At 40.8% G+C, this 23,552-nt stretch overlaps 1 protein-coding gene across 5 annotated transcripts in view; it reads left to right on the top strand.

Moving 5' to 3' along the window:
* Positions 1 to 7,420: 7,420 nt before the first annotated feature.
* cep350 (centrosomal protein 350) overlaps positions 7,421 to 23,552 on the top strand; it is a 29,952-nt gene continuing 13,820 nt past the window's right edge. For 2 of the 5 annotated variants that reach the window (XM_086223828.1, XM_086223824.1), the window contains exons 1-22: positions 7,421 to 7,764; positions 10,200 to 10,288; positions 10,419 to 10,462; positions 10,627 to 10,732; positions 11,061 to 11,262; positions 11,753 to 12,402; positions 12,566 to 12,679; positions 13,228 to 13,350; positions 14,926 to 15,042; positions 15,908 to 16,650; positions 16,773 to 16,885; positions 17,548 to 18,590; positions 18,885 to 19,026; positions 19,299 to 19,468; positions 19,649 to 19,805; positions 20,994 to 21,187; positions 21,405 to 21,568; positions 22,153 to 22,263; positions 22,382 to 22,522; positions 22,669 to 22,802; positions 22,966 to 23,073; positions 23,170 to 23,384. In XM_086223828.1, the coding sequence (XP_086079954.1) occupies positions 10,204 to 10,288; positions 10,419 to 10,462; positions 10,627 to 10,732; positions 11,061 to 11,262; positions 11,753 to 12,402; positions 12,566 to 12,679; positions 13,228 to 13,350; positions 14,926 to 15,042; positions 15,908 to 16,650; positions 16,773 to 16,885; positions 17,548 to 18,590; positions 18,885 to 19,026; positions 19,299 to 19,468; positions 19,649 to 19,805; positions 20,994 to 21,187; positions 21,405 to 21,568; positions 22,153 to 22,263; positions 22,382 to 22,522; positions 22,669 to 22,802; positions 22,966 to 23,073; positions 23,170 to 23,384 (4,876 nt within the window). In that variant the 5' untranslated portion in view covers positions 7,421 to 7,764; positions 10,200 to 10,203. Of the gene's footprint in view, positions 7,765 to 9,937; positions 10,098 to 10,199; positions 10,289 to 10,418; positions 10,463 to 10,626; positions 10,733 to 11,060; positions 11,263 to 11,752; positions 12,403 to 12,565; positions 12,680 to 13,227; positions 13,351 to 14,925; positions 15,043 to 15,907; positions 16,651 to 16,772; positions 16,886 to 17,547; positions 18,591 to 18,884; positions 19,027 to 19,298; positions 19,469 to 19,648; positions 19,806 to 20,993; positions 21,188 to 21,404; positions 21,569 to 22,152; positions 22,264 to 22,381; positions 22,523 to 22,668; positions 22,803 to 22,965; positions 23,074 to 23,169; positions 23,385 to 23,552 lie in introns of all 5 variants that reach the window. The other 3 variants (XM_086223826.1, XM_086223825.1, XM_086223827.1) reach the window with 3 other exon arrangements.

Raw genomic sequence — 23,552 nt, 5'->3', positions numbered from 1 at the left:
CTGATTACACATCATATTTCACCACATCCTCCCCTTATCCTGGATGGCAGCCTGGGGAGACGCCAAACATGTGTCAGGAAGTGTTATGTGACTGTGGAACTATAAAATTACCATCATCTCATTTAAGAGGGAGGTGCCGGAGATTCAAATATAATGTTGAAATGGAAATGTTGAGGGAGTTATAGAGAGGTGAGGTGGGTAATACAAATATTAAAAAAAAAAAAACTATAATTACCACCACTGTCCTATTCCAGTTTTTACATGTATGTTTATCCATCACGTAGAGTGGTCCAGACTCATATAGCATAAAGTATATAGTGAGGACCTTATTGGAATGTACTGAAAGACTTTGAGCGCCTATTTTCATAAAATGGAACTCGCCGCTAAAAGATTTTACGTAACGTTGAATAATAGCCAGAAAAATGTTTGTGCAAAACATTGTGGTGAACCTTGGAGCTTTTAGACACAAAATGTCATCACACCATAGTTTCATGGTTTTTTTGTGTGAGAATTTTTTATAACTTGCGTGTAAGTTCTTGACTTTTAGCAAGAAATATGATTTGTGCAGTAAAAATGACTTTGACCTTGGATTGCTAAAATCTAATCAGTACACGAGAACATTTGTGCCAGATTTGAAGGACTTCTCTGCAGATATCTTTTTCATGACAAAGGGACGAGTGGGCTGACAACCTCAAAACATAATAAACAAAGTCACAAGAGGGCATACAAAGAGAACATAACCAATTCTAATGTAAAGAAAATGACATTTTACAGTTTGTTGAGTGGATCAGCCCCAAAATGTAATGGGTCCTTCCTTGGCACAGGCTACACTCCTGCACCAAGTTTGATGAAAATCTGCCAACAGTTTTCTGCGTAGTCCCGCTAACAGACAAAGGCTACTCAAAATATTTCCTCCTTGGTTGAAGTGAACATTTTTTTAGAGTAAATATCTCTGAAAATATGTGTTGGCTTTCTACGATACCAGAAGTATTTCCTGTTATCTACTTAAATGTGTTCCTTCAACAAAAGGGCACATAGAAGAATGTTGCAATAAACACAACATGGAGGTGACTGTGACATATAGAGTTGGATTTGAAGTATGTGCAGTAAAAAAAAAAGGCAGTTTTGCATTTTTCAGGCTTTCTCCTTCACATTGCAGTGGGAGCTACAGCCACAGAACAATATGTAGCTCAACTATGTCAATGTTGCTGTATTTCTTAACATTTTTTTTGTTTGTTTGCTGCTTTATCTTTGCTTCATTCAAACAGGAGAACTGAGAACTGTTGACTTTTAGGTGTCTTCCTTATTAAAGCTTCTATTTTCTTGTGCTCTGCGACACTTTGAGCTCAGCCAATACAGTACAGTTTTATCAAGATTGCATATTAGACAGTGCCAACATCTATATTTTACATTTACAACTTTCTGTTCCACACTCTGCTGTCTTTCAGTGAACAGACACAGGAAATATTCTGATGTATAGCGAAAAATGTTACACTTTTAAAACTGTATCATCATTAAGCTGAGAACCAAAAAAACACTGCTGACCTTGCTACACGCTGTTGGGTTGGACCAAAGCAATGAAAGAACAAGTTGTTGGACCAGACAGAGTGTTGAAATGACAAGGAAAAAACTTAAAGTCCACCCCTACACTAATTTTTCAGTAGTTTCTTGACTGTTCTCAACCAAAACCCATGAAACGAAGACAAAAAAATGACACACCAAGATATTCCGCTATATTGTTCCACAGTCTCTCCCATACACGACTTCATCCCTCCGCTCCTGTTACTATTGCTATTCCATTACTGCGTCCTGTGTATGTCTAAGTTGATATATTGATCTATTTTAACAGATCCACCACATATTCTCAGGTGTGGCACATTCTTTAGAGATGCTGATGAAAATACTGCTCATAATGTCTTTACATATGCACCTTTTTTCTTTCCTTTTTTTTTTTTTTGCATAATTTTCATTCAGATTTGTCTGTGAGTGGTGCCGCACAGTGTTGCTGTCATATGACGCTATAGTGATTTCATGCATCCATTTGCATACTTCATGTTACTCCATAAGACTTTGCTTTATCCTATATATCTTATGCTGCAATAACAACAACCAAATACCCCAGGGTTCATAAAAGATTCATGTTGCTGTTATGTAACTGTTGCACCATGAACAGTGTCTGAATGGCTTCAGATTTATTAGATCGATTACTTGGAAGCCTGAGTAACACACACGTGACCGTGAGGCTAACTCAATTTCATGATTCATTTTCTTAAGCTGAGTAGCAGCTGGCAATTCAACAAGTTGCTACAGGCAGCTACTGTACCCTATCTTGTCATGCACAAATATCGACCGCTTTAAAGTTTCAGCAGTCGTTTCTTTAACTGTTTGCTTTCTGTTTGTCTGGCTATTGTTGGTCGAACGCTCTTTATAAACTCATCTTTCACAATCACGATTGGTTCTGACGCTTTGACATTTAGTATGTTTTTATTCAGATTACAATTTTTACACAAAATTGCACATTAGCCTTAATTTGGAATTATTTTGATTGTTTCACGGTGGTCAGCAAGAAAAATCAAATGGCAAATCCTGCTAAATCAAAATGAATTGAACCAGCAGGTTTGCGTTATTACTTCTGAGATTGCGTAATGTGTAGTTTACTTTCACCTATTGAAGACAGCAGGTCTTCAAAAGTATTTTCTCTCGTTTGAGAGTACATGGTTGCTGATGTAAATAGATTTAATAAACTAAGCTAATGGCCTCATGCTACTGTATGTGCTTGTTTTGGGGGAGTAAAATATTTCTTTCATGGTTTAGTTGACGAGTAAGATATTCTTGAGCAAATGTATTATTAACTATATATAGGATTGTATCAGTATCAGCACATATTCAAGGTACTGGACATGAAACAGAACCAGACATGCCTACTGAAGCCCCGCAGGATAAATTATTTAACATTATCATCCACTGAGTATCTTGGTCTAATATTCTACTGGGTGTTATGTGCTCTTAAGTGGTGTATTTCTTTCATTTTGCTTTGAAGTGGACATGTAAAGCTGGGCTTTAATTTGGACTTAGTTACAAACGCTGTCAACTATGAAAGCATGATTTTAAATGAATGCAATTTTCATTAAAAAAAAAACAACTTCACCAATTTGGTCTGTTTACTCCTCATTTTTGCACAGTAGTTTCGAAGAGGGCTGTCAGGTTTTGACACCAACTGCTGCCAGATAGTCCAAGATTTATACCATCAGATGATGAAGAGACATTTCTCAAAGAGACCCTACTGCTGTGCTGACCTTCCAGGAAACACGATTACGTAACAACCCCCCTGACACAACAGATCATTAATGATCAACTAATAGGACCACCAAACTGTTACTGAGGTGAATCATGGAGAAGTACTGGAAGGTGGAGAATGATATACTGATGCATTTCCACACCTTTGTTCTTCAGTGTTCCTTGTCTCATTGTTCACCTACAGTTTTCTGGTTTGAGATGGTAAATAAGTAAAATCCATGCAATGCAAAAGTCAAAAATATCTATTAAAAAGCAGGGTAGTGTAACATTTTGCAGTGGAACTGTATTTCAGAGCAAGAATTAGTTGGACAATGCCATGACACTAGTTTAAATGTGGAATACACCGATTGTGAGAAACCAAACTGCGCAGTGGTTCCGATGAATGTGTCAAGAGATCGGTCATATTTTACAGCAGGCTTCATTAAAATAATGTTTCTCCAGACTTTAATCCCTGTGTGTCTGAGTGTTAGAAATGTAGTCCCACAGCTCACACACACACACACTTCTGCAAGACACCTCATACACCATTCAACTCTAATTACAGCAGCAGAAGAAATCAGTCATACAATACTGGCCACTTGTGTCCATTTGGGCTGCAGGACTCCTGGTTGTCCGTTTGAGAAAAGAGATTTTGATTTGACAACTCACACGTGATGACTGAAGAGGTCTACGAGCCACATCTGGATGTTTTCTACGATGTGTGAACCATCCATGACTTAATATAAATAATAAAAGATAACATGCTTCTGTACCAAAACAGCTCTACAGGATCGATACATGACTGTACATCACATTTTAGACATTTTGTGTGCAACCTTAAAATCCATTGCACACTTTAATGACTTTGCAGCATTTAGGTTTTTTCTGTTACACGGACAGTTTCACCTCTGCGCTGAGTAAATTGGATCATATAATGATACAAATATATAATCAATTGGATTTGCTGTGATGCCACACGGTAGTAACTGAGTTCCGTGGAAAGGAAATTTATGAGGGTTTCAATTTTTTTTTTTAAAAGGGGGCTTTTAGTTCAATATATTTGCACAATAACATTATACAGTAGCTCTCCACAAGATATTAAGAGGCGCACACACTCGCATTATTGCTATGCCCTGCGTCCCATGGGGAAGCAATAAAGGCCCCTGACATTTAAATCTTTGGCAAGTTGATCCACAATGCCAAGCTGGAACTATATGACGTATTACACATAAATACCTAAATTACAGAGATGTGTGTTGATATTGTTTCTAACTTGAAAAGTTGTTGCATTCGTTAGCATAGACCTATATCAACACAAGGCCACTAGCAAAAACCGATGACATCAAATCCCTTAAATAAATTCTTTGGTTTAGGAGTTTTCTGTCTGTACGATCAATTTTCTTACATCGTTGAGTGTAAAATCAAGTTGCATTTTGTCTTTGTTCACTTTCGCAGTATTGGATTGTGGACATTCATCATTGTCTTTATTACCTACCATCGCAGAAAGGACATAAAAAAAGGCAGAACTTTGCAGCAGTTTGGTAAATGATGAGTCACATTCTCCGGGTATGTCCAGTGTACGTAAATCTTATTTTCAACCATCAGTGCAAGAGGTCCATCAGGTTCGGTACTGTGCAGAATAAAGGCACTAAATTATACACAGTGAAAAGCAATTTACACCCCATGGAGGGAGAATGGTGTTATTTAATCAGGACAATCAAAGCACTTGACGAGAAAAGATTAGCAGAAGACAATAACAAGAAATACAGCCAGACTAGATTGGGGTGGAAAGTCACACGTGTTAATGTGATGAAATGATTAACAAGATACTCAAGAGGAGCTGGATTGATCCAAAATAATTGTCAATTTGCCGCCGTATAAGGCAGATAATTTGATTCATTCTTGCACAAAAGTGATCGAGGTGCTTCCGATTGATCGAACAGTAAACCTGACAATTCGTGACTGCATTTTGAAAGCTCCATTTTTGTTAAAAAAAAGAGGAGAGAGAGAAAGAGAGAGAGAGCTGTGAAGGGAGGAAGTCAACTTGTAGTGCAGTATTTGCCTCCAGCAGCCCGTCAGCTACAACACAAACACTGATTATTCAAACTGCCTCTCCCTTTGCTCTCAAACTCTCAAGACATGAGAATACGTACTTGCTTTGCTCTGACACAAGACTTCAATAAATACATCAATAAAAGCCAAAACATAGCTTCATTTTCCTGTGACAATTTTTAAAAAAATAGCCTGATATTGCCCCTCCTCTTTCAAATAAAGCCAGGTTAAAAGATGGATTATGATTGTTGATCATTCCACCTGTTCAAAACTTGTCATTGAAGAAAAAGTAATCAGGATTTTCTCATCCATCTTCAGTTATTTCAACCCTCCTCCCTTTATCAATTGCATATCTTAATCGATCATTATCATCAGGCACACTCAGTAATTTATAGGATTTGATTCGAGAGTCCATGAGGTCCACACACACACACACACACACACACACACACACACACACACACACACACACACACACACTATATATATATATATATATCTGTTCTCTGAACATAAAGTCCTGAATCGTCTTGTATTCCAGAGTCAAATGAATCACATTCCTTCTCTCTTTCTGTTGAGTTGCTTCATCCAAATCAAAGACCTGAAATGCTAATGTTCATCTTATCACACAACAGAAAATTCATATGCAGTTAATCAACGTGAGTTGGCAAAACAAACCCCAACATTTAGAGGTGGAAAAAAAACAACCTGTAACGTAATCTTGAAGGCATTTGGTTCAGACATTTTTCTACATTTCTGTTAAACTCATTGGTTAAACGTTTTCATTACAGTTAAGTAAAGGTTATTTGTAGCCTACATGTTTCAATTGAAATCAAGTTAAAAGCTCAGTCCTGCACCTGCTGGAGACCGATAGAAGACTCAGCATTGATTTCTACAGCCTGTTTTTCTGAGTGTCTCGCAAACTATACCACGTCTATAACCTCTATCAAAATGCCCGGTAGTTGTCGTGTGAAATTTCAATAGCATCTGTTTTAATCAACAGCAATTTAAAATATAATATGCACGGAATTTCTTACCTAAAAGAGACAAACTCCTTTCCATTTCGTTCACCTTTCCGCAGAAAATAGAAATGTGGCAGCAGATACGTCCGACGTACAATCACACCCCCCCCCCCCCACTGAGGGAGAGAGGGGGGGGGGGGGAGAGACAGAGACCGAGAGAGGAATGAATGAAATGAAAAGCTACAATGACAATTTTGAAGTGATCCAATATCTTAAGCTCTAGATATTGATAACAGTTTGATAACCCACTTGTTGCTTTTGCGTCTGCATGGAAAAACAAACAAATAGCGATCATGTGGACACCTGGACCTGGTGTGGTCGTAACATGATGCACTGCAGTTTATGTCTTGCATATTTATGATTCGTCAGCAAACAGTGTGCCCACGTCATATAATCACACTATTTCGCTCTTCTTTTTTTAGGGTGTGTGCGTTTGATGCTGAGATAGTCAACAATAGTGAAATCAATCGAACGAAAATAAAATAAAAACAAAGTGATTTCCAACAAATTTCTGAAATTAACTGGTTTACAGGTGTGAAGGCTTATCTGATATTTTGAGTGTGTGTGTGTGTGTGTGTGTGTGTGTGTGTGTGTGTGTGTGTGTGTGTGTGTCAGAGAGAGAGAGCGTGCGTTGTTGTGTTACACACTATAACCGCACGATGGCAGCAAACTCAAATAAAACCTTGTGGTTAGTGCTGGCGATTAAAGATTTTTCTTTTTATAAATCCAGCGTGACTTAACATATAAAATTAAAAAGAATAACAAAACCGAATCAATTAAACTTTTTTTAAGACCGTGTGGAAATGGATAAACTTCCAAATGTATTTTGTGCATTTATTTTCAGTTTTTTTCATCTTCATTTTTTAAAATTCTTTCTAGGCCTTTTATCTTTCTTGTTTGAATACCGAATACACAATATCCCTGAAAATGTTTTTTTATGAAGCTTTGTTTATATTTTGTAAATTTTTAATGGTAATTTTTTAAATTGTTATTATTATTTTGCTGGTACGTGGGTGGGAACTCAACGTATGACGTGGTGAAATGCTCGCGATACTTCGGCCGCTCGTCAGTCACCGACCCGTCCTGGATACCTCAGTTTCACCGTTGAGAAACGTCAACATAAACCGGGAAAGGCAACACCAGAGGCGGGTAGCCACAATTATTTCTGTAAATCCGAGAGTTGACGCTACGTACTTATTTACCTTGACAATCGTGAGATAACAACAATGGATACATGTCTCGGAAAAAGTTGCTAGCTTAGTTGGCAAAAGTGGTGGCTAATGGTAGCCGGCTAATGCTAACGTTAGCAAACACACTGCTGAATCGAACTGAAGAAGTCCGAAGAAGTAAGGATTTACTAATCCTGAAAACGCCACCATGAATGTGGACATCTAGACGCTTCGCTACACTAAAGGTACGTGTTATGGATATGAAAGTCTGTCCTGACTTTCCTATCAACCAACGATAACATGGACCCGCTCGAGTTGGCGGCTCCAGCTAATTCTTGGGCCGAAGGAACAACTTGAGTATTCCGTAAATCAGATGTTTGAATGAGATACTGGATAAGATTATGATGAAGAAGAAAATGATTGAGAACACAGAGGACAGTCATGGAAAACGCATGGTTCTGTACGTAAACGATTCGGAAACACCATCAATAACCTGTTGTTAGTTCAGTTATATCCTGAAGTAGATTAAGGTTTGATTGTTGACCCATCACGCAGCGACTATTTCCTGGATCCGCAGTTTCATATGTTGATACTTTTAATTTATTGACTGTGACGTTCTATCACGTTTCTTTATTTCATTAGGTAACACAATTGTGATATTCAAATGGACTTTAAAGTTAGAGGACTGTCGACAACGCCCGTGTGTTACATCTTGTTTGTGCGAACCTGAACTCTCAACGGTTCGGGTTTTCAGCGACTCTGAAAGTCAGCGAAATGACGAGGGGAAATATTAAGGAACACAAGTGAACCTTTAGTGACCCAACCGCAGTAACAAAAGTAAAGATTTACTGTAAAAGTAATCGTGATTACTTTGAATTAAAATTAACCACATTGAGCCAAAGACTACATTCTTCATCGCCCACCGTCCGCTGCTGGGCATGACTTCTCACACTGCTGACGTTAGCGGCCGGCGGATCCATTGTAACACACAATGCTTCTTCAGTGATTACACTCTGTCGTACCCAACAAGAAGTGGTGCGGAACTCTGCTGGTTGTGGAAATCACAATCACTCTTGATCATTATTGACAGTCATGGTTGTTGCGGCCATTGGTAAGAAATGGAATTTATGTAGAATCGGAGAAAGTTGGAAGATTTTTTTTGTCATTGTTTTTGTTCTGACTTTTATGATGGCCTCAAGGCTGTGCCATGTGATTGTTGGGAGTAAACTGCATGACTTATAAAATCTTGATGGCCTAAGGAGTGTTACATTTGGCCTGTTGGAGTGATAAATACCCACCATGAACTAACTACACAAGACATGTTCTTAGAACAGGGGGTTTCATAGCATGAGAAAGGTGGGGGGGGGGCAGTCTCATGGGAGACTTGATAAGTGGGATGAAAGAACATGAGTGATGAAAGGACTTTATTTAGAGCCATGTTACTTGGTAAAGATACATACGGTTTGGAGATACGGTAGTTTTTGGGGAAGTTTTCCTTCTTTACAAGAGTCAGAATCTAACAATTGACCCAGGTGTTCTCTGAAGTTTGAAAAAACAAACAAACAACCTAATATTATGTGATCTTGTCTTAATAATTTTCTGTCTATATACAATCAAACAACATAGTAATGCTCATGTAGTCCAAACAAAACTATATGTCAAGAGGGGTAAGGGGTTACCTTACTCCAAGTTTTGCCTGGGGGGAATCCAGCACCCAAGACTTAAAAACAACAAGAAAAAAACCTCAATATTGTATCAGAAAGAGGGTTCCCAACTCAGAACAGAGCTATTATTATTTGAATAATGTTAGAAATATTTTTTGTACTTGATTTTACATCAAACAAATATAACACACTTACCCTGGTCTGCATGCATTACAAGTGTTTTTAGGTAAACATTAGATGCATGACCGACTGCTTACCAGCCTCCATGGAAATCTTAAATGGAATGTGCTGTTGTAGAACCAGTTTTAAATGGCTGAGCGACAAGAATCTGCTGTAAACTAAGTCTCATAATGTATACACGTGTTATACCTGAACGGACTGAGAGCATATTTTATCGCACAGTTTCATATATGCCAGGCGTTAGTGTAGTAGTTCTAAATTATATATTTGTTTTAATCTCATTTATTACCTTTCGTGATTACATATTTTTTCCCCACAGTGCTAGGGTCAGATGGTCTAGATTTAAATCCACTTACTCACTCAGTCAAGAAGAGTGACACATTGAATGATTCGATTTTAATTTCAGCTCCACCATTAAATATATTTCAGTATTTTGGAGTTTAAAGTTTCTGATTATGTTAATTGTTCGTTATTGGCATTACATGTTTTAAAAATTGCGAGCTCTGTATCACCATCACTCTCAGTGAAGAATTTCCACATTTGACCCTGGATATACTGTGCCATTTGTGTGTAGATTTCCTGTCTGCCTCGATCTGCTATGTGCAGATTGATGCACCATCCGTCAATGGACTCACCACTATTCCCAGCGAAGCAGTGCACCCGCAAGTGACCAGTTAGGAATTGGAAAGATGTGGCACTGACCACCCGACCGCCGGTTAGGGCCAGTCACACTGGTAACAGGAACATTCCGGTGCCTGGCTGGACAATCAATGCATCCCTAGTTTTCAACATATTCACAATTGTTCTTATTTGTTTGTGTCTTATTTTGGCTGCAGGTGAATGGGAGAGATGAGAAGCAGCAAAAAGACTTTGGTGTCTCTTGGTAACCCGGCTCAGCAGCATGTGGATCACAATATTGGTACAGGTGTGCAAAGAATTAAGTGCAATTTAGTTGTTGTTGTGATTCCATCCCAGCTTTGATGTATTTGTGGTGTCACTTAATTTGAATTCCATTATTTAACTATAATAATAATGACACTTCTCTTCTTTGTTAGAGTTGACAACCGCATGGACAAATTTGTCTCAGTCCAAAGCTGCTGTAAGTACACGAGCAACAGTTTTCTAATGGATGGCTAAGACAGAATTACTATTTGTGAAAGTAACTTAATACAGTAAATGAGTTAACTATATGTAAGTAGTAATAGCATCCAGCTCACCTTCATATAACACAAGGAGTCTGATATTTACATGCTTTCTCTGTAGTTGCGGCACATAGAAAACCGTCTAGAAGCAGTTCCAGGGACAGCAGTTCTCGAGTCTGTCATGGACCCCCCCAAGAAAAAATCCTGCAGGACAGTCCACCGCAGGGGTGAGTCATTCCCCCCAATTTTTGTCAAATCAGATGAATAAGTAAATTTCTCATGGCCTATAACAAGGCTGTCAAACTGGTCCAGTTAAGGGCCGTGTGGCTGCAGGTTTTCGTTCCAACCAAGCAAAAGCAACACCTGATCCAACAAATGAGCTGTGCGGACACAGCTTGATTGATTGAAGTAGATTCAGGTGTAGCTTTTCCTTGGTTGGAATGAAAACCTGCAGCCACACGGCCCTTTACTGGATCAGTTTGACACCTGTGGTCTATAATTAGCATGATTGTAGCATTTATGGTTTTGTCACAATTACTCTTTTTGCAATATCAGGTCACGTGAGAAATTTTGTTCTACCATTATCATCAGATGGCCAACAAGTTGATGACATTGGAGGGTCTTCAAAGTACAGAGGGCGTAATCAACAAAGTCCAAAAAAGGACAGCTCACGCAGCCCACTGAGGAATGCCACCCAGGATAGCAATGTCCGCAAGAACAACATTGTGGAATTCAGCGAACCTTTGGCCTCATACAGGTAGATATTCTAAATACACCAGCAAAAAGCAGAGCTCCCTCTGAGGGACTGGTATCCTCCAGACTTGACTCTTCAGTTCAAATAATCTCCCCTTAAATGGATGAAAAAGCTTCAGAAGACACCTTGTTATTGGCCAGCGTTCTTGGCTATTCCAGACTTGCATTCAGAAACCATGTGTTTTTGACATTGTCTCTTACTGGCTCACAGATATGTCAGCAGGGAAGTCCCTCCAGTCTTCAGATACTGGAATACCTTTACATTTGACCCTAATATCATCACCTCATGTGTTTACTTCCTTTCAAATGTGATATTATTTTTTTATCCATAGCATTAAAGTTTTTTTTTTCCCCACTAATCAGTTGAGGTATTGTAAGATTTCCTTTACTGAAATACCACTCATGAATATGTTCCTCTATATGCTCAGTCAGTGGTAAATTAAGAGTAAATCTTGATCCTCTTGCTGATCCCATGTAATCTGGTTTGTATCCAGAGAGGCCACCCCTCCACCACATCCCTCCTCTCAGCTGGAGGCTTACAACCTCCAGTCAGTGCCAGGGTCTTCGAACACGTTCTCTACACCTCCCTCAGAGACTCTGCTCAGCCAGCTTGTCTACCAGAGAGACACCAGGGAAAGACAGACAGACAGGGACCTGGACAGCACACACTCCTCGGCTCTGGAGAGCACCGAGGTTCGCTACCTCAATGACCAGCCAGCCCTAGCAGCCCTGAAGACCGTTGTAAACCAGCCACATCCAATTGGTGTACGAGGCCATGCAAGGGAGGGAGCAGAGGAGGACAGCACACCCAAAGCACAAGTTAATCAGGGCATGAGCGGCCAAGACTCTACCCCGTGTCCTATACGCAGAGGTGAGAGCACTCCCTCCAGCAGCCCAGGCTCAGCTTCTCAGCGGTTGGAGAACCTGAGGCGACATCAGCCTGATGATAAGCTGGAGAAGCTCAAAGAACGTATTCGGAGGCAGAGACAACATCTGGAGGAGGCTGCAGAGAGGGAGAAGCTGTTGGGTTGTCTGGAACAGCCCATAACGGCAGCCGTAAGGAGTAGCAATGGTGGCACTAACAACACGCCTTCAGCCGTAGTTCGAAAAGTAGCAGCTGCACCACCTGCACCTATATACAAAGGTACCTTAGCTGTAACACTGGCTCTTTATTCTAAACATCTAATTTGTTCTTTGTTTTATTTAACTTGTGAAAAAGGTGACTTTAGTGTTGGATGTTCGCAGAATACAGGCTAAAGTAGAAAATAAAACTTTGTAACTCAGATCTTCAGTTCATTTCCTGTCAGGTTTCAACAGTTCTGAGACAAAGATCCGGATTCCCGATGGAAACGTTTTGAAAGAGGAGGATTTTCATAACTTCAGTAGAGAAATATACAGAGACCTGTCACGCCAGTTTGCTGGTAAGCATTGACGACAAACATTTCCATTCCATCATTCCTTCAATTAGCTTCATTAATGATAAGGTAGTTTTCATGAAGCTAACCCCCTGGCTAGGGAGCTGAAAAGGAAGAATCAAATATATAAACCATTCCAATCTAGGAGCAAGGAGATGCTGGGCTGTATATGAAAAGTCAGAGGATAATCCACATTCATGAATGCTAGTACAAAAGACAACGGAAGCTTCGACAGACTAACTGACTGACATGGTGACAGCCATGCTGCTAGCCTGATTTAAACTAGTTAACTCATTTTACTTGGGTGGGCCTGTCAAACAGATTCTATGTATTGGAAACTGAGTTGTATTGATCAGTGAGAATGGCATAGAAATGATGTAACTGCTGTTTTTTCCATTGAACAGTTCAGTATGCCAGCATGCATGAAACACACACACACACACACACACACACAAAGCATTGCTTTATAACTGCAAAGGTTTTTAATATACTTAGGACCATTTTTCAGACTGTTCTGCTCTGTGACTTAAAAGTTGTGTGTGGTTTGTGTACAGAGAGCACAAGATCAAGGCATCAACAGCAAAGGGAACAGAGGCTGGACAGGTCAAAAGAGAGAAGGGCTCCTAAACCAGTCCGGAAGGTCCACAAAGCTGCCTCAGACCTAAATGCAAAACCAGGTATAAAACCATCCTTTATATGAGAACCAAACTAACCTCTCATCTATTTTTGATAAGTGACGAGAGGAATTAGGAAAGTCAAGCATGTGAAGAGTCTTGTGGGATCTTGTCATGGGTCAGTGCACATGCTCCAAACCCAAGAGTATTTTGATGTTTAACCATATCTGTGCTGTTAGTTTTCTCCTCTAGCCTGAATCCTTTTTGTTTCAACTGTGTTCTGTATCTTTGTTACCTGATTCACTCTTATCCTGCACAGTGCACTGTGCCTGGTAATGGTTTGATTTGCTCCTTCCAAGACTGTCATAAATGCCTCTAAAACACTGCTGAGAATGAGTGCTCAGCATTTAGTGTGGGCTTTCCACTCACTGAAATATCCCAGGCTGGTGTGTGTGTTCTAGTACATGAAATGATGTCGTTGCTGCCTGCTGAGGCTGTTTTGAGTTTCTAATCTAGAAAAATACTCAGTATATGGGACGTGGTGTTTGTGACCACTAAGTAGCACACAGTCTTTCTCATAGAAGAGTCGGTCACATGCCACTGTAACATGATCATAGCACAGCTCTGACAGCTGAGAAAACTCCACCCGACCAACCTACAAAGATGTTTCCAGGCACACGTATTACTGTAATTGCTAGATTTCTTCCATTGCTGTTTATTCCTGGACATAAACAAATGTGTTCATCAAATAAATAATTATGAATACTTGCATTATCACCTTTAGGAGCCAAAGAATGACTCTGGTACTTTAAATGTACAAGCTCAATGACGCTAATGACTGGGGTGGTTAGCATGCAGACCACATGTATATCACCAAGGTTAGCTACTGCTTTGATTGATGCTGTTGTGTTAGTGTTTATGCGAGTTAATTAAGATAAACCCTTTGGATGGCTGTGCATTGTGGTGCGGCACAAGGCGGAAAGGGATGTATCTGACCTGCTGCCTTCAGAAGGCATTTTTAAAATTTTGAGCATATAGCACTGCATTTAAGTAATACTTCACCCACCAGAATACAAACGCAACTACCTTTACCTCCTTTTAATGAAACCCTCACTGCTGTCCAGCACCAGCAGACACAACGCTTCTGTGGTGGCCTCTTCAGTTGAGCTGGTTTCTGTTTCATGTAACATGACAGTACTATAAATAGGCTCTGAAATTTGTGGCCAAGTTCATCCGGCTCATTCATTCAGTGCAAACAGATGCTTGTTTGTAAATGTACCGCATTATTGCCAGGAACTACTCTTTGGCGGATGAGTCATAGTGAAAGTGTTCAGTATATTATTCCATGTAAAGGGACATGAAAGGGAAAAATATGTTTGGGTCGTTAGGCTAATTTGCTGCATCATCTATTTACATAACTTCAGTAGTTTCACAAAGTAACTTGAATTGAGCCTATTTCATTTTTTAATATTAGGATTATATATATTGAGTTTGTTTGCTGTCAACTCTTCATGCTGCATGTTTTACATGCATACCTGCATGGATATGCTAAAACATGTTTAATAAAGTTAGAAAAACCAAATCAGTGTTCTATGTCTGTAACAGCATGTGATGTGTTTCCTTGCAACTTCCCTTCAGTGATTGGCCCTTCTTCGTGGCGGGAGGGGCAGAAGTTGATCAAGACAGTACTTGGTCCATTTCCCAAGCTGCCCAGGGAGGATGGTCCCTCTACGGATGATAGATTGAATCAAACAGGTAGGTCCCAGAGGTCTGAACTCTGCCTCTTCCATACATACCACTACACCCTTGTCTTATATTACTATGTAAGTGCATTTCATAATAACAGGAGCTGACTTAGCCCTTCTATAATCTAGCTATCGCTGCTGTTAACATTTCTCAATTGGTCTCTGGCAATTACTTAATAGTGTTTCATTATCCAGTGTGTCAAGAGATAGACAGAATGCAGAGACAAGGTAATAGGAAGCTTTGAGCATCCTGTCAAAATGTATGGGCTCCTTGGCGCAAGTGTCATCTCTGCATCATTTACGAGTGGTAAAGGAATGTCAGTGAATAACGAGTCAGTGTACATGCAGCACCAGCCATAAACTGCATCTACCCTTGTCTTTTCTAGCTGTGTCTGTACTTGGTACCATTTGACCGGAAGAATAGTGATGGACTGGCTGTTTTGGTTGGCTGCACAATTAGCCATGGCCTGATTTCACGAGATTGCTTTCAGTGCAGGCAGTATTGACTCTTGGGAATGGCAGAGTAGGGCAGAGTGAAGCTCACCACAGCCATATTCAGCACTGTTTGGATTAGATAGTGAGGAATTTTCAATTTGGCCCAGATTAGAGAAGCCACAGTAATCGTGTCCCCTGTCTGGGCTCAGTGTTTCAGCTTTAGTTTTTTTTTTTTTTTTTTTAAATCCTTCTGTTGCCACTTGCTTTTTAATCCAGTGCCATGCCAAATTTTATTTACAGAAACTCCTAGTTGATAGATAAACAGGGTTTTAACTGTTGTTTAGTTTAGACTTGAGGATACAGTACAGCAACATGCACAAAATTTAGTTTTTATTTTTGACATGAATACCAGTTACAACTTTTTTCGCAAATGTTCACAGCTTCCCATCACCGCTCCAGTTCAGGTCCACAACAAAAGTCAAATCAACACTCTCGCCCCAGGAGCACCGACAGGTCTCGCGGTGCATTTCAGGCTGAATCCAAAAGCCACTCCAAAGCCACGTCTGCCCCCTCATTTGCAGCTCAGGACAATGCCCAAGTGGGTGTTGGTACAGAGTTGTTGTCAGCAGACATCCAAGGCATACTTGATGACCTTCAGCTGGAGTGTAAAGCTGCTGAGGAGGAGGAGAGGGCCCGACAAATGACTCGTAGAGGAAGTGGCGGTAGGAGAGGGAGAGGGGGATCTTTGCCACGAACGAGAAATCCAGTCTCTGTTTGGGGAACTGTGGGGGCAACAGTTGGTTCCTCAAGAGGCTGCCGCAGTGCTAGCCCCACTACTCATAGACCAGTGTCTGCCAACACGGCTGACTCAGGGCAGAAAAGGCGCCACTATGATGCAGATAGTGTGCGCCAGTACATTGCCAAGCAACAAGAGGAGAGAAGGAGGCGTCAAATGGAAGAAAAGAAGGCACTGAGAGAAGAGGCAGAGAGGAGAAACCAGAGGCTGAAAGAACTCTACAGGAGGCAAAGAGAGGTTGCTAAAACAGTGTCCATCCCCAGCGAGGCACCTGTCGCCCCTGTACAAAAGCGATTGCAGGAGACCTACACCAAACTGCTGCTGGAAGAGGCCCAACTGGGCAATGAGGACTCACAGACACAGCCTTCTGCTCCCTCAAGTCAAGTGGTACTGTACACAAACTTGTTCACCTCATTTATAGACAAACCTCCAAAAAAAGAGACGCATTAATGGACCTGTCACAAGGAAAACAATTTTTAATAATGATTGTTTGACTTGTTTTGCCACAGAGACCAATGTACCAGCCATCAGGAGAGTCTGATAAAGAGAATAAAAGACTAGAGCCTTCACAGAGTCCCTCAAGCAGTGACAGGTCGTTGACTGACCAGCCTCCATTATCCAGGTACGCACATGGAAGACATAGCCTTTCAAAAACTCTCATCTAAAACAAACACGCTCCATTTTAATTTCGAGGCACAGATAATGAAATACTGCTTGCAGATACACATTTCTTGTTCCTCTGAATGTTAGGTTGATAATAATAACTTGAAAATCTCCTGACTGTACCAAACAGAGAAACCATTTGTTCTCAGATGCTTGTTTATGAACCTTACAAGTGCCCCACAAGCGTTTTTGCCATGCGCTGTAGTACAGGGATAGACAAAATAGATCACTGTTAAGTCTGCAAATAAATCCAGATCATTGGATGCTTGGTTTATAGGGAGTTTCGTCCTTTTTTATTTATGCTTATCATTTAATTCATTAGATATATAAATGTCGAGTTTACTTACAGTTTATATTCTAGTCTCATTTTTTGCTAACACAAAGAGGATTATTGTGTCCTTCATCATGAAGTTATACATCAGACCAGTTAAGTTTCACTAAAGCCACATGAGGCGAGATTTTTTTTTCTTTCTGTTTGTAGTTGTTTTTGCAAGTGAGTGCAGACACAAAAATATCTATTGGTATTCAGATTGACAGTTCCCTCATGGGCTTACCTTTGTAGAGATAATGGTCGGACACTTTTAACCTTCTCCTCTCTCTTTACCTTCTTCTCTGTTGCAGAAATGACTTGGATATTGAAGTTGCGTCTATGTTTCAACCTGACCACTTGAGCCCAGCGGTTCGACTTACCACTGGTCCCAGCAGCAGTGCACTAGCATCCCTTGGCGACCATTTCCTCTCTCACATACTTCGACTGGAGACTGGGGTGACAGCTGGTGACATCAAGCACACCCCGCAGCGAGCCTCTGCACCTTCAAACAGATCGCAGTCCAAGAAATCTCGCATCGAGGCCCTCAAGGCTACAGCTGCGTCCCTCTCCAATCGTATAGAGAGTGAGGCACGGAAGTTTGCCGGTGAGGGACTCAACTACGGTATGGCTACTTCACTGGACGTGGACACAGTCTTGGCTTCTAGGGTTTCTCAAGTTAATCCAGATGATGGATGCTGGACAGAAACAGCCGCACATTCCACAACAGAAAATAATGATGTGACATTTAGGATCCAGAGACTTTTGACTAGTATGGGCCATAGCTCATACAATGGCGCAACTCTTCCGGGAGCAGGAAATTTGCACACCTTCAAGGGACAGAAGGAAAACAACGGTACACACACCAATTTAACCAATCCACAAATACCTTCTACTGATGTAACAGGACACACTCCTAACGCCTCTATACAAGAAAAGAGGAAGCCAGTCAATGGCTTGGAGAAGGTAGAGAAAATAGATAAAATGTCACCACAGGGAGGATATGGAGCTGTTGAGAATAAGCAGGAAAATAGGATAGAGCTTCATGACTCGAGCACAGATTCCATCAGTGAGGGTCCCATTCTAAGTGAAGAAAGTCTTTCTGAGGATGAAAGAAGCCCTCCTCGCTCCAACAATCATGTACCATCACTAGCGTTGGAGGCAGTGAACCACTGTGCAGGTCACAGAGGGGATTATCAGCGCCTGTCTGAGTTCCAGAAGGAGGCTGCTAAGTGCTCGGCCCTCAGCTCTACCTTGGCGCAGGACAGCAGTAAAGCAGTCTGGGAGGAGCTGAACAAAGGAAGCCCTCTCAGTGTCATCAACATTTTTACCAAGAACCTTCAATGCCATGTTAAAGGTAAGATGACATATGATGAAATGTATCAGTATCCATGTGGATGTTAAGAAAAATTGTGTTTGATAGTCATTGTTTCAGGGCCTGTATGTACTGAAATGTAAACAATATCCATTGTTTGAACAGTTATCTCAGGATTTTTTTGGTTCTTTAAATGTCAGGCGTCTGCCTTAAATATTACGTTAGGGTCAGAGCTGACCTTCCAAGCTGTGCAAGCCTGAATAATAATGCTGTAATGTTCCGAATATACTTCATTGTTCCTAAATGTCAGTCTTCTGTTTTTGCCTTTTCCTACAGGGAGTGAGAGGAACTCTCCCTCAGCCCATTCTTTGCACTCTGGGAATTACCCTGAAGACGCAGCTGTCTATGAAGATGATTTTGTATCATCTCATAGCAGTGGAGCCAGTGGCCAATTTAAGAGGAACTCTACTTCACACAGGTAGTAGAAAGCGTGTGCCTTTTTAAAGAGACCACTAGGTGGCAATCATGTCAAACAACTGGAAAGCTCAGGCAAAGACCTCAGACAACAATCATCCTCTGGATTTTGAATTTGCCATCTTTCTTTTTATATAACCTCCAGATTTTGACAGAGATGAGCAAACAAGACAGTCTCTCAATCTACCATTCCTGTTTGTTTGTGTTTTTTTTTGTAAGTGGCCTGAATTTGGTATAAAATGTTTTGATCTTTTTCCTTTCTTCCCTGTCTGTTAGTGCCAACAGTCACTTTGAAGAGCTGATGAAGCGGTCTCCTTATGAGAAAACTACAGGAGGCTTTAATTCCCACCATTCGTCCTTTCACTCATCTAATCACTCTCCACATTTTTCCTCTGGTTCCACATCTGGTTCCTCACCCCTGTCCAAGCATTCTTCCCGAAAATTAGGTGGGATATTATAATTCTGTTTTGTGAATCAATTCTTACCTGAATTGTCAATATGTGTTTTTCTCTTTCTTAAGCAAACTAAAATAACATTAAAGCTTGTTAACATACTGTTTTGTCTTCGTGAATCAGCCTCAGTAGCGTCATTTGCTATATTTATAAATCCCTCTCCTTTCTCTGCAGGAAATGCATCAGACCAAAGTGGTGCCACGCTGGTGGGAGATGAGATGAGCTCCTGCTCACCCCCCTCAAAAGCACTGTCTGCTGACTCCAGGAGGAGGAGTTCAGATATTAGCTCTGCCCATAGCCACACATTAACATCTGGGCAGTCTGACCAAAGGTAATGTCTACTTAGGCCACACCAGCCACACTGTATTCTTCCTGAATTCTAAGATAATCTGGAATCAAAAGTGTGTGCACTTTGGAATAAATTGGAGTCATTCGAGTTGCTCATATTCCAACTACTCAAAGTAATGTATCTGCGCATGACCAAACTTCACAGAGAGTCCAAGTTGAGGCTTCCAGTCTAAATCGTCTGGTGCCTTGCTGCTCAGTTGAAGGTTTGAGGCCTTAAGCGGACATGAAGTACCCAGTAACTGAAGGGGGCTACAGTCCGGCCTCAGACAGAAAACACTGGTACTTTGTTTTGGGGCCTGCAGGGTGGTTAGCCGGGTCAGCCAGCTTCTCCACAGTTTGGGCCTGCTGCCAAAAGAAAGGAAGGAGTTTTTTCTGCCTAATCTCAGCACCCAAGAGCTACATTTCAGCTATTTAATCTTTCTCAGAAGCTCAGGTGGCAGATTGTTGCCATTCTTTGGTGACATTTTCTCTTTCAAGATGCAAAACGTAATTGTGTTTTCTTGGTGCAATTGAGGTCCACGAAGGGACTTTCTGATCATTTCTGTTGTATAATCTCAAAAACATTCCCTTGGAGACATTCTTCATCGTAAAAGTATGTAGAAACTAAAGCTATAATTAAATACATAAAGTGCAGAAAAATGTGGAATATTTCTCTCTGAGATTTAGTAGAGTGGAGGAATAAAGTAGCATCAAATGGAAATATTCTAGTTCAGTGTTTGAGTAAATACACTTTTCACCACTGCTTTCTGCAGTGTGGATGTTGGCTGTATTCTGATATCTTCATACCTTGTCTGTTTATCTCTGAGCAACACAGTATATCCATTCATCATCTGGGCTGCTCACAGTTCATGGGCTCGCAGTGCCGGGATCTCCTCTGAGCAAAAAAAAAAAAAAATTTCAAACAAATGATTTAAATACTTCAAAATGACATGTGTAATGCATTTTTGTACATTAATACAGTTACCACGTAAGGATTTCAACATGTCAAGTGTCACATATCAGCTTTGGTCATCCATTTGAATTTAGTATTTAATTTACCTTGAATGCAGACACTTCACCCATGAATGGAGTCTTATCAACCAGATAGCTACAAAAGTATCTACATATCAATCTTCTGTTAATATCACAGTGGTAATCGCTTCTTCATTATTTTTCTATATTCCACTTGTAGTTCGGGGTTGGATGGTAAGAAGTCTCAAGCAGCGAGGCCAAGACTGGCTTCTCCTTCTGGCTTTCCACACTCTGGTTCTTCTCCAGAAAGAGACTCTCCAGGTGAACCTCAGCGAGGTGGCGCTCTGGTGGAGGAAAATAACATGAATACAGGCATTTCAGTTCATAGTGGTAGAGCAGAGACCAGGGCCACAGGTAAATATAACATTATTTAACTAGCAAACATCTTATGTTGCCTGAAACCAGATGTCGTCATGTCTTATTGCAAATTTTACCTTTGTTTTCACACTTCTTATTAGCCTAACTGAAGTCATCACTGATAGAAGTGAACAGAAATTTACAGATCTTTTTGTATTCTGTTATTTGTGACATAAAATCATATTTAATTTCTCTGCCCTATCCTTTCCCTCAGGTGAACTACAATACTCACCAGCTGCCTTGCAGCAACGTATGGCTGCAGAGCTCCAGTACCTGGACTCCATAGAGCAATCGTTCAGACAGCTGGGGGATGTGGAGAAATTGATGGGTGTGTCCATGGCTCAGCAGGAGAGTGCATCAGTGGCCCACAGGCTCAAGGTGAGGGAAGCCTTTTACTTGTTGTAACAATGCCACATAGTTCTACAGTTAATAGGAAGAGGCCTTGTGTACTTGGCTGTGTCTGAAGCTTTTTCACAAGTGTATTATTGTTGTCATTGATGCTATTGTACAATGGAAATTTAGTTTATGAGCTCTGTTAATTTGTATAAATGATATAATATTGCTATGTTACTGTCAAGATGTCCAATATTAGTTGCTCAAGATGTCTGTGTAGGTTCTCATTCATCCAGGTCATCGTAGATCGAAGCGAAGTAAAATCTGGTCAACTGTTGACCAGATTTTACTTCGCTTCGATTAGTTGCTCAAGGTTGTCAATTTCTTTTCTGTAGTTTTATGGTAATTTTATTTCATCGTAGTATTTATCCGAATTGACGCTTTGGACTAGTAGCAATGACATCAGTTAACAACGAAGCTGTGGAGTGTATCTTCCCTTCATATAATCCACCTCACGTTTTCATTGAAAATACAGTTTATTTGCATACATTTCATTGACTTCTACTACCTCATTGTGATAGGTCTGTATTGACAGTGTATTGACCTGCCCTCTACACTGTGTTCTGCAGGCTAAGCAGCAGCGTCAGGAGCGTGACCTTTACGAGCTGAAGATCAAGGCTGAAAGAGAAGCTCTGGAGACAAAGTTGCAGCTGGAGAAAAACAGGCAGAGAGTGGCTAAGGTACATCTATACAGACATGCCTAATCTGTTATTTTTCTCAATGATAATGTGAACATATCTTTGTAGATGACGCATTGAGTGCTGTTATTTCTCTGTGCACATGTATTGTTTCGTCCAGGCTCACATAGAATTGCAGGAAAGCTTGGCAGTGACACAAAAAGAGACCTTGGAGAGCCTCCAAGATGCAACTACAAAAATGATGAGTCAACAAGCTGAGGCAGCACGGTACACAGCCGATGCTGCCCGACACATCAAGGAGGTTAGCAGACACTGACTTCTGCTGGCTGGAAAAAAGGCTCATAAGTTCATATTGTAACAAAAACTGATTTATTGTTCGTTTAAGAAAACAATGCAAGTGTGGAGAGCAAACCAGATATTTGACCTGTATTGCGTTTTGGCTGACAGATGACAGAACTGGCGCGTTCTCAGATTGCTGGGGCTTTGACTGTCCCTGCTGATTCTTCCACGTTGAGCCAGCACCAGCGGGAAGAGAAGCAGAGCTATGCAAAGCAACAACAGGACAAAACAGATTCAGACAGGTAAACTAAGAACTTTATTTGTAAAAGCTTTAGACCTTGTGTTCCCAGTGTATTCTTTTTTTCACAGTTAAATGTTTTTAAAAGATTACAATCCACAAATAGGCATTTGGTGAGGGTTTAAGTGCTAAAATTGCCATCTATTCTTCTGCACGCTTTCCTCCAGCTTCCCAAATGAAGGGTCAAGCAGAAGGATGAAGCCAGAAGAACCAGTGTCCTCAGTTAACAGTCTCAGTCACTCCGACTCTCTACCCTTCAGAAGACCCAGCCTCAGGTACCAGTACACCCTCTCACTGAATTATGGTTTTTCAGTTGATTAGTGAAAGACAAAACAAAGGGTACACTAAATCTGTCTTCTCATTTTCTTCAGTGGAGCAGACTCGAGCAGCCACAGTAGTCCATCACACGTGTCAGCCGACCACATCGAGCGGGTGAAAATAGAAGCTGCAGGATCGAAATTGAGGAAAGGGGGGGATGAGAAGAGGACTGAGGGAGAAGCAGGCACGAGTTCCATTGAGGAGGAAGTTCCTGCAGCAGCCAGTGACTCTGTCTGCAGTGAGATTCCCTCTGCGCTGGATGAGAAAGGTACCAGATGACTAGCAGGCTTCCTTTTTCTACTATACATTCAGCAGTTGAGAGGAGCTTCTACAGAGCTTAATAACTTGTTGCTACCTTTTCTAGCATCAAACCTCTGCACACCCCACACGCTACCTAAGCTGGCCACGCTTAGGTTTGTAGCAATGACACTGTCAT

The sequence above is a fragment of the Aulostomus chinensis genome, chromosome 14 (genome assembly GCF_037954235.1).
Source record: "Aulostomus chinensis isolate RoL2024-O1b breed Wild chromosome 14, RoL_Achi_v1.0, whole genome shotgun sequence".
NCBI classification, from domain to species: Eukaryota; Metazoa; Chordata; class Actinopteri; order Syngnathiformes; family Aulostomidae; genus Aulostomus; species Aulostomus chinensis.
Note: the sequence above shows the minus strand (reverse complement) of the source record. Positions and strands in the feature narration are given on the sequence as shown.